The following is an 11372-nucleotide window of genomic DNA, read 5'->3' on the forward strand; positions in this document are numbered from 1 at the left end:
AATAAAAATAAAGGACTCATAAAATGCATGTGTCATCCTTTAAACAATGTTATTTTATTCGTTATTATTAGAATTAAAAATTGAATAATACAATTTTTTTATTTGACGATTATGGTTTATTAATTTTGACAAAAATTGGTAAAAATTAAAAAGAATAATAACCACATCATACTCATGAATATGTAAATTCATTTTATGCATTTATTATTCTTTTTTTTCTTTTTTTAGTTTTAAAAATAAGTATGTGATGGTGTTGGATTTTTTTTTTGTTTTTATAATATTATTTCTTTTTTTTAGATTTCAATAACGAAAGGAAAATGAGCACACATTTAAATTGGTTTCAACTAAGTAATAGGTATAGTTCATTATTTTTATTCATATTCTATTTCTTTTTTTTCATATTCTATTTCTTTTTTTTTTCTTCTATTTGTTTGTTTCTTCCAACATTTTATTTGGTTTTATTTACATTATATGATATATGCATTTAGATTTGATTTAATCTAAAAAAAATTGGTTCATATGTTTATAATATATATATATAGTTAAACTAGATATTTATTATGCATAAGTATAAGACATTTAAATTATATATACATTCTCAATTTATATATTTGGTCAAATCAAAATCTATAAAATATTAAAAATTTTACATAAATTTTAAATTTAAATATATTAAATTATAACTTATCTTTCTTTTTTAATTTAATCATAATTCCAAATATATATAGACTTACTAAACTTTTATCTTGAGTAAAATAATTTTATTGAATAAATTATATAAATTTAATATTTTTGGGTAACTATTTAAATTCATATCAAACTTATCAAAAATTAGGAATTTTACATAAATTTTGAATTTAAATATATTAAATCATAATTTCTCTTTTTTCTTTTTAAATTTAATCATAACTCTATATATATATATATATATATATTTATTTATTTATTTATTTTTGTGTGTGTGAGCTTAATAAATTTTTATTTACTGAAATCAAAATCTCAAAATAAAAGTAAATAACCCATAAAGGATTGCATCATCGTCTAACCAATGTTATTTTATATATTATTATTAGAATTATAAATTGAATAACACAATATTTTTTTTTTATTTGACGATTATGGGATATGGATTTTGACAAAAATTGACAAAAATTAAAAAGAATAATAATCGCATCATACTCATGAATAAATAAATTTATTTTATCCCTTTATTTTTATTATTTTTATTTTTTAGTTTTAAAAATAAGTTTGTGATAGTGTTTGACTGTTTTTCTTTTTTATAATATTGATTTTAGTTTTCTGTTTTTTGATTTCAATAATGAAAGGAAAATGAGCGCATATTTGGCCGAGTTTCAACCAGGTAATAGATATAGTTCATTATTTTTTATATTATATATATTTATTATTTTCCTCTATTTGTTTGTTTTTTCAGACTTGTTATTTGGTTTTATTTGTATTATATGATATATGCATTTAGATTTAATTTATTCTAAAATAAATTGGCTCATATGTTTATATATATATATAGTTATAGTTATAGTTAAACTAGATATTTGCTATGCATAAATACAAGAGATCTAAATTATATATAATTTTCAATTTGTATATTTGGTTTATGTTCTAATAAAAAAACAACTTTGTATGGTAAAGTATATATGTAAAAAAATAAAAACTAATAAAAAGTAAATAGTTATGAGCAAATTAATAATTATGTTTTGTAGTTCAATCATATTATTATTATTATTATTATTATTATTATTATTATTATTATTATTTGATGTTTTATTTTTGGTTTAGCTTTATAAGATTTAATAATTTAAGAATATTTTGCTAATATAAATGTCTTTTACAATTTAATCAAATGATATATATTTTTTATACATTCATATCAACATATAAACAATTATTAATCTTAATTATTTTATTTTTAATAAGCCAAAGTAAAATTTTATTAAAAGTAGTGAAACGATTATAAATATTCAATCATAATTAAGAGTACAATAAAACACAAATAGAATATAAACCCTAAATAAATTGTACCAACATCACGTGAGGAACCCAAACGCGTAAATAATAATATTTCTAACACTAAAATATATATATATAGACCAATAATAAAAATCTTGATTGTTTAAAACTGAATTTTATTTTTTTGATCGAACAAGAAAAAACGAGTAGCAAAATTTTCATTGTTTAGTAATTGAATTAAAAATAATTTTTATGAAAAAGAAAAACTTTTTATAATTCTTTGAAATTTTACAAAAGCTTTGACTTTGAAAAAGTATTATAATATGTGTAGACTCTTATTTAGTTATATCTTAATATTTATAAATGTATGATTATATACAATAAATCAATAAATGTGTGCATTTTTTTTAATTAAAGTAAGTAATATAAAAAAATTTAAGGTTAATAAAATTTTTTTAATTGTTAAAAATAATAAACAAATCCTGTGCATGGCACAGGTTAAAAATATAGTTTAAAAAAAAAAAAAAAGATAATGGGTAGAGAATTCAAGTATAATCATTTATAAAAGTTCGGTCTTTGGCTACCTCCAACCAAGAAGTCCATCCAATCCACTATTTTTTTCAAGTGTGCAAATATCTTTTGCAGCTTAGGTATAAGCTTTAAAATTTCCAAATCAAATTAGTTTCTAACACAATCACAAATTCTCATAATGCCTCACCTCTGGACCACTCACAAATTCTAAGAACTTAAAATTGTTTTTCAAACAAATTGATCTCTCAAAAGTTGGAGGTTCGTTAGTTAAGTGAAAAAAAAAAAAAACACATACAACCAAGTTGGGTATTTGTCAATTTAGTAAAAACAGAATATAAGACAAATAAATGAAGAATTAAGGCTCAGGTGTACTTGGATTCCCTTGAATTGTTGAGAAGATGAATATATAACTCGTTTGTGCTTTTTTTTTTTTTTTCAAATGTGTGAAATGCTTCTTTTATAATTAAAATGAGTTTGTAGCTGGTGGAAAAAGTTTGAGTAAAACCCAGAACTTTGTTGCACTTAAGAAACTAACGTTGGGTCTCGACCTATTTCAATTTGAAAATGTAGTCGGAACTAGTGAAGTAAATATGCTAGAATAGAGTTAACTGAGGGTCCAGAAGTAGACATACTCTTGAAAGAAGCTTTTAGTTCAATTTGCGTGCTGGAATGAGCAGGGTTATTTCTGTGCTGTTGCAGTTTGTAGTTTCCTGTTGTAAGTCCTTTTTCTATATTTTCCTTTGGTTTGTCCAAATTAAAGTGTCACCACCCATTGCCATAAATCAAAGAATCGCGGACCATAAGTGGGTTCTACATTCACATTCTTGCCATGGAGTCAAGCTACAACTACTGGAAAATGGCCTTCTATTCCGAGTACAGGAATGAGCCTGAAAATGGCAGTCAGATTCACGTGAAGATGTGTAATGTTATAGTATTAAACGACTCGCATAATCAGATTGAAAGGATTTGTTTTGAGGGATTCATTACACATGGACTTTGGTTAAAATTTCTGTGCCATGCTGATTCCTTTCATGTTTTTGCGACTTTCTTTCCACAACCAAATGTAAGACTCCATTTTCTGCTTGTTGATCCCATTTCTTTAGAGGAACCTTCAAAAACTAATAAGGCCTTTCAAATTTTCTTATACTCACCGCATTAAAATATTAATAGTAATTGTAATGAGACTTTGACTTAATAATAAAAGAAATATTGAGATTTTTAAGTTTAAGTATGTTGCATAAGTTTGATTTAATTTTATATTAAAAATTATATTTAATGTATTATTTATATATTATTAATGAATCAAATAATTTAATTTTATTAATGTGTGACTTAGATAATATAATTTTATTAATGAATAAATTTTTTTAAAAATATTAATTTTTTTATATATCTATTTTAAAAATTGATGTTTACTAATTAATAAAAATGATATTATTTAATTGATTAATAATGTATAAAATTTATATAGGCATTATCGAATTGATCTCCTGACATGCCTTGAAAGAATAGGTAAACAATGCATTAAAAAAAAAAAAAAGGAGTAATTTTGGGAAGACAGCTTCTACAGAAGCTTCTCCTTTTAATTGCTCCCAAGCCTCAATCTCAATTCTCTGATCTTTCTGAAGGTCGTTAATCTGAAACCAAGACAAGAGACTCAAATTTAAGAGTGATGATCTTGATGATCAACAGGTTGTGTTCATGGAAATCTTATCAAGGTTTTGTTTTATATGGTTTTTGTTTTATTTTTGCAGTTTTGTTCTCATTTTGTTATGGTTTTCTAGGTTCTAGAAAATTGTTAATCTTGAGGTGATTTCAAAATCTTTGCTGTGAAGATTGTAATTGAGGTTTGATAATTCTTTATATGATTTTGCTGTGAAGAATGGTCTCTTTTATCTATCCTTGATTTATTGATAATTGAGTCTCTTATAATATTGAAAAATTTAATCAAAGTTTGTGGGTTTTTAATGTTTCAGGTTAGAGAATTTCTATTGCAGAATATTAATTATAGTGTTTGTGTATTTGCACAATACTCAAATTGCAATTAATGCTCCTTCAGTTTAGTTGGTTCTACTTCCTTCGTCACCTTTATCATTCTATTATTATTTTTTTAAATTCTACTATTTTTTTGTTGTTTCATAACTTGTTGCATCTTTTTGATAAATTTTCAATTCCTTATTTGGCAACATATCTATTTTTGTCTGGGAATCGATGATTTCGCTGGGATTTTTGGCTAGAACTGGATATGTTACCGGTTGTAGGGCCCCCTCCCCATCTCACTATACAAGTGTAATCAATTGAAATAGGAATTTCAAAAAATTAAAAGGAGAAAAGGAAGATATAAATTGAATCTCAATCTACAGTCGATTAACTAAAAAAAGCTTTAAGATGCTCGTCATGAATATGCATTGCAATAGTTTACAGCTGAAAAGAGTGCCTATGCAGAAATGGTGGCACATGAGAGATCAGACATAACATAAAAGTAAATAACTTCTATTGTCTTTAACTTAAATTTTAATAGAACATTTCTCTCGCCATAAACACTGTATTGGTCTTATTGATGACTAATTGTGATTCCCTTTTTTGTGGTTTTCTGGCATACATGTTCTGAAGTAGTTTACTCTGATATTTAGGTTTTGATGATGATCTTATTCATGTTAGTGTCTTCAGTAAAATGATGAATCAGTATAGCACATTTATATGATAGATGCTATAAAATATTGAATTGTCACCTTTCATATGTCTGGCATTGGATTATACAAAATGGATTAGATCCCCACATAGTCAGTGTTACCATTTTAATAAAAAATAGAATGAATTCAAGTATACATATAAAGTAACAAAAATTTTCTCTTTGGAGCATTTGTATTGTTATACAACTGATTTTGAATTTTTTATTGGCTTGATTGTTTTCATCACTCACCCCTTGGTTACTGTTTCATCTGCCCTTATTAACTCTTCTAACACGTTTTGTTTCTTAATACAGTGTAGCAAATGAGCTTGGTGCAGGCAACACAGAAGGTGCCAAGTTTGCAACTGCAGTATCTGTGATTACCTCTCTAGCAGTTGGATTTTGCTTTTGGTCAATTATTATGGCCATTTATGAAACACTTACAATGATCTTCACCTCAAGTTCTTCTGTTATTACAATGGTTAATAAGTTCTCAGCCTTACTGGTATTCACCATTCATCTCAACTGCATTCAACCAGTTCTTTTAGGTCATAAACTCAATAAGAAATTGCTATTTGGTATCATGATCAATAGTTTGTCATATTATTTGATCATTGTGCTTTGTTTTCAGGTGTCGCAATCAGATTTGTTTGGCAAGGTGTAGTGGCATTTGTAAACATAGGTAGCTATTATATAGTTGGAGTTCCTCTTGGTGTCTTTTTGGGACGGCTTCAATTTGGCATCACGGTAAGTACCATTATTGTGTCAAAAGTTTTTGGCAAAAAAGTCTTCTCATTGAAAATTATAAAAAATGACAGTACTCGAATTAGCTTATATACTTGAAACGTGGTTTTGGTTCATATCTCTCTATTATATTTTGAACCTGATGCTCGGTCAGGGAGTCTCGGACCTCTTCCTTTTGCCTTGGCCTTTAGGCTCATATCAACACTTCTGGAGGAAAGGAATAGCTTTCAAAAGATGAATTGGTTGCAGCAGGGATTGGACTAGCTTTCTCGAATTTTTTCGATATTAGATCTCTTTAATTTGCGTTGCTATAATCTGATTTTACATATAATGATTTTCATCTTGATTTTATTTAAGTTTTAGATGTTCACATCAGTAATTAGCATACCTTATTGTAACTGACACAATAGGTAGCTTGAGGAATGAGATTTTCTGATAGAGACTATTATTCAAGCTCAAAACTTTTTTGAACTCTGTATCTCAATCTAAACTTTAGCGTTATAATATGCAAAAGTGTATGTTATACTACTAAGCAGTAGTTATTTCATTCTTTTTCTTTGTTGACTATATGCAGTTCTTAGGAATAAAACAAAGGCAGTTACATAATTCTAGTAGACAGAAGGTTAGATGAAATCAATGGATGCAGCCGTTAAAGATTCTATATACTTATTTGTTCTGTCATTACTTTTCTCTTTTGATTTTCCTATTCCTTGAAAAGCAAGGCATTCTAATAGCTTGGTATTGAGTGATGACTCCTATTTGTAACTATGTTGATAATGCAAAATGACATTCTTTCCTTTGGTGAAGAACCTTACCTGGTTAACAGAAAATAGCTGTTATCATTAAAATTCTAGCATTTCATTATTTATGACCTCATTTTCTCCTTCAGTTTCTTTTGATTATTTCAGTACTTACCTTAATAGCATGTTGGTGTGTGAGAATCCCAGACTCTGCTTTTGCTATTGTCTCTTGAAATCACTGAATAAAGGTTTTTTTTTCCCTGTAAGTTGTTCGAAACAATTCGAAAATGATTGCAGTAAGGATAGTATTGGAAGGTGCAATCTGCTGCAACACTTCTAGTTTAGTTATTTAATGTTATCTTTTTCTGATTTTCAGGCCATGTTAAGGTGCAGTCAGCCCATACCTTGCAGTACCTTCAACAATGATGGGTCAATACGTGCATACTCGGTTTCTGCTTTTCTGCAATACTGACTTTCTCTTTAACTGGAAAAAGATTTGTACTGTGATTCTCACATTGAATTTGCTATAGGTTTGTTATGATTAGAGTAAGGGTGCTAAAAATCACAACCCTTCAACAGCAAAGACATACATTTTCCTGCACTTGCCTCAGGTACATTAACATGCATGATTTCATACTTGATCATTTATTGTATTTATTAAGCTTTTAGTGGAAACACCATAATAAGAAATTTTCATTGGTGAATGCAATCTGTAATGTCTTTTGGAATATAGGAATCTGAAGTTAAAGGTAAGCCAAGAGTCGAAACAAGTGATAGAAAGTGAAGGATGACTTTGATTAGAAAATTGTTGAACCTAGAGGGAAGGATTTGCCATTTTTTTGTCGCCATTTATTCTTCCTTTCCACAACTAGGATAAGAACAAGTTTTTTTACAATAGGAATGTTTCGCCTTGGGTCATTTATCTCCTTTAATTTATGTTTAAATAATTTTTTTATAATGTCTTGATTGCTTGATTGCTTAAAGACTGTAATTTAGTTTTTTTTTACATATATTTTGATATAAGGCAGAATGCTTTTGAAACAAAAGTTTTCTTAAAAATTGTTCAATGTTCAAGGCATTAAATACTTGAAATCTCTTTCCTTACATTGGTTATTTTAATTTGCAAGCGCATTTACAAATGTAGCTAAAGATATTTCTTATAAGTCACAGTATATAGTTGAATACTGAAACCTGTGTGCTTTTAATGGTCATCTTATTGTTTTCAATTGTTGTCCAAATTCTCTACATTGTTACATCAATGTGTGAATTTTATCAGAAAATGATCGAACAGTTTGCAAATGGTTATACACACATAAATATAAGAAATTAAACATAAGGCTTCAGTAATCAATTTGATAAATTTTTTCAGGTTTGCTATCTTTGACTGTCGGTTCAAGAGATAATGCATGGTAAGTATTGAAAAAACCAATTACTTCTGTTTCACATGCTTTTAATTTTGGTTCTGAATGTTCCAAGATAGCTTCATATGTGAGAAACTGCATTCCCATTCCAAGATGCTTATCCAGTAGGTAAAATTCTCCAACCAATTTTACTTTTCGATTCCTATTGTTGTATCTTTCATGTTTTGCATTGGCTTGGATGTTGAACCTTGATATGGTCACAGTTGATGGCTAGATGCAGTTGATTTGAGAACTATATCTGTTTTCTCAGCTCTTTCCTATTCTATTTATATTTTTTCTGAGATTATTTCTCAATAGCTTATCAAATACTAATTTTAACTGTTGGCAATAGCTTTTTTTTTTTTTAATACATGTCCGAAAAGTAATTTGCTTTGGATTGGTAGCTATAGCATACATTGCTCTTTCAGTCTATTGTCAATACTGATTTTATGAAGACATGTGTGGTAAGGTTTCTAATTTAGAAAAAGATCTAAGAATTGTAGACATTCCATTTTATTGGAAAAATCTTTTTGAGTTTGAAACAAATTTCAGCCGTAAAATTGGGTTTAAATACAAAAAATAAATTTTAAGTCCAAAGGTTAAAAGCCCAAGAACTTTAATATCAATTTTGATTTTGTTTTTATTTTTAGTTTTTTGTTAGTTTGGTCATGGTCAAAATAAAAAAAAAAAATATATAAAGACACAAAACCAGAAGGAAGAAAAAGGTAGGAAATTGGCAAATTATCCTTGGATTCAGTTTGGATTCTGAAACTTAATGATCTAATATTCTTGAGAGATTCTTGAGCCTCAATCTATTGCGAAAAGGAAAGATTACGAAAAATACAATCTTGCTAGATCCGGTGGAATATTTTGTTTTCGAAATTGAATTGATTTTATCCCTATTAAAGGCTCCAATTTGTGATCATAGGGGGACAGAAAAGAAGCAGAAGGGAATCATAGGGGGGCGGACGATAGCAATTCATGATCAGAAACCACTGAAAAGCAAGCAATGCAATTTTGGGTAGCCTCAAAGATCAGAAATACAACAATACAATTGAAAAAGCGAAAGCAATTCAAAGGTGGCCACAAACAAGGATTGAAACAAAGGCCAAGTTTGCAAATCCAATAATCAAGCAAGAGGAACCAGGTAGCTGAGATCACAAATTCACAATAAAAAAACAGAATCGCCTAACATACAGTTCTACAGTAGCTAGCCAATCCAGAAACTCAGTTAAGGCCGTTCCCAGCAAACAGTATTAGCCCAGATAATTGAGCAAACGGGTAAAACGCAAACAGGGGGTAAAACGCAAACAAGCATAGAACCAAAAGATAAGGAAATTTGGGCAGTGAATAATTTCAAGCAATTCAGTAGCTAGTTCTCATCCGAATTCAACAACCCAAAAAAAAAAAAAATCTAGCAAACAATTCAAAGCCAAAATCCACAAAACAAATAGCAAAGAATCCACCAACAAAGCCTCAACTCAGAATCGACAATTAACAAAACCTAGAAAAGACCCATTCGACAGTAGAAAAATAAGCAATTATAGTGCAAAATCAACAAACACAACACAAGCACATATAGAGAAAACACATCAGATAGAAGCATTCAACAGCAAATTTTTTTATTTGGTTTCAGAGGAGGCGGTGGCTGTTCTTGGTTTAGGGTTCGGCTACAAAAAGGGGGAAAGAGGAAACAGGCAATAGTTGGGCTCTATTGAAGTTTTCAACAGAGACAGAAACCGCATCATGGGAGTAAAGAAAAGGAAAGAAGTTTGCAGGTTTTTGGAAGCGACGAACGGCGATAGTAGCAGTGAGGTGTTGCCGAGGTTTGGGTTGCTACCGGGTTTTGATTTGGGATTTAGAGGAGAATGCAGAAGAGTAGGAAAAAATTTAGAAGGAAAAAGAAGGAAGCTGGATGGCGGTGATCAGTTGTTGCCTACGGCAATTGGTAGAAGCTACGACGGGCTTCATCTGCAACTAGGTTCTGGGACTGTTGAAGAAACTTAAGAGGGACGGGAGTAGACTTTGTAAAGAAAGAAATAGCAGTGAGGAAAAGAGTGAAGTTTGGGCTATTAAACAAAATAAAACGGCATAGTTTATTAAAGAAGAACTAAGGCTGACCCGCAACCCATGCCACCCGCGTGATACTCACAGTGGCCCGACCCAGTTTGAATTTTTTTATGCTCTGTTTTTTATTTTTTTATTTAATTTTTGTTATTCTTTGCTTTTATGATATTTTTATTTGCATGATTATTTACATAATTATTAATATATTTACATGATTTATTATTTATTTACATGATTTGTTATTTGCATGATATATTAAATGTTTTTGTGATATTTTTACATATTTGATATTTTGGTATGATTGTTGCATGATATATTTTTTTTAATTTTGCATAATATATTGGCATGATATGTAATATGATTGTATGATTGCATGATTTGGTTCTTAATAAAATTTTTGTATGACCATGTTGTGTAAATAAATAAAAAGGATTGAAATTGATTTTTGCATGATTTATTTATATGATAAAAACCATCTTTGATTAAGGTTTAGAAAGATAACATATAATTAATTTGATATTAATTTTGGGCATAATGAGGTGCTAATACCTTTTTATACGTAACTAACTCATTGACCTTGTTTTATTGATGTAGACAAGAACATATTCTTTTTAGGGATCTTTAGTTTAAGTTTAGAACAACCTTAAAATGGATATATTCACATAGGTGACAAATCACACATAGATAAAAAATATTGGTGGTGACTTTATAGTTTTAAGTTTAATGGGTAAGTTATCCAACCTAAACATTATAACAGTTTGGTAACTCCATTTGAAAAATTAAAGAGTTAAGTGATTAGTTAGTTATATGTTATTTTAAGCATTGTTTTGATAGGTTTTATTATATAATTATTTATGATTTTCATGTGGACTAACCTAGTTTATAATTTATTTTTTTTTTGTTTTGTAGATTTTAATTTTATGTGTACTAATTTATTTGATTATTTGGCATGTCTTTTTACACAAACCACAATTGCATTTATGCATAAACTTTAAACCCTGGTTTTGGACCCTAGTTTTGGCATTTCTTAAAAAAGAGCAAATACCTATACTTTTGTGAAGTGATAATCTCCATGTGAACTAATAAAAACTCTCACTCAAATTGAATCTTTTCCATTGGAACTTATAATGTCGAACAAGAATTGTGATGTCTTACTAGTCTATAATGGACAATGATATAGGGAACAATTTGGAAACCTTTGAGTGTTGGACTTTTAAACCCAGCATATAAATAAATTGTAAGGATCTAAAC

At 28.4% G+C, this 11372-nt stretch overlaps 1 protein-coding gene across 16 annotated transcripts; it reads left to right on the forward strand.

Annotated features, from left to right (window-relative positions):
• The first annotated feature begins 3965 nt into the window (after nucleotides 1-3965).
• On the forward strand, nucleotides 3966-10736 carry LOC111302869 (protein DETOXIFICATION 27-like). Of its 16 annotated transcripts, XM_089741935.1 has the most exons (8): nucleotides 3972-4191; nucleotides 5486-5718; nucleotides 5802-5917; nucleotides 7031-7102; nucleotides 7185-7265; nucleotides 8024-8063; nucleotides 8983-9201; nucleotides 9691-10735. In XM_089741935.1, exons 1-5 carry the CDS (start codon nucleotides 4172-4174, stop codon nucleotides 7197-7199), a joined length of 456 nt encoding a protein of 151 aa, XP_089598061.1. In that variant the 5' UTR covers nucleotides 3972-4171; the 3' UTR covers nucleotides 7200-7265; nucleotides 8024-8063; nucleotides 8983-9201; nucleotides 9691-10735. The 16 variants fall into 16 exon arrangements, 15 of the variants coding, with proteins under 15 accessions (XP_089598064.1, XP_089598063.1, XP_089598067.1 ...); XM_089741938.1 differs by lacking the exons at nucleotides 8983-9201; nucleotides 9691-10735 and adding an exon at nucleotides 6804-6916 and having other exon boundaries at nucleotides 3966-4191; nucleotides 8024-8369; XM_089741941.1 differs by lacking the exons at nucleotides 8983-9201; nucleotides 9691-10735 and adding an exon at nucleotides 6862-6916 and having other exon boundaries at nucleotides 3967-4191; nucleotides 8024-8369.
• Nucleotides 10737-11372: the final 636 nt, after the last annotated feature.

Source organism: Durio zibethinus, chromosome 13 (assembly GCF_047325235.1).
Source record: "Durio zibethinus cultivar Kanyao isolate XHJ-2024 chromosome 13, ASM4732523v1, whole genome shotgun sequence".
Lineage (NCBI taxonomy): Eukaryota > Viridiplantae > Streptophyta > Magnoliopsida > Malvales > Malvaceae > Durio > Durio zibethinus.

What these genes read in the sequence shown, in the direction of transcription:
- LOC111302869 (XM_089741930.1), top strand. Translation starts at nt 4,172, where the DNA reads ATGATCTTGATGATCAACAG. An exon ending in CATTCAACCAGTTCTTTTAG is followed by an intron (nt 5,719 to 5,801) that starts GTCATAAACTCA and finishes CTTTGTTTTCAG; the next exon opens with GTGTCGCAATCAGATTTGTT. An exon ending in GGCTTCAATTTGGCATCACG is followed by an intron (nt 5,918 to 7,030) that starts GTAAGTACCATT and finishes TCTGATTTTCAG; the next exon opens with GCCATGTTAAGGTGCAGTCA.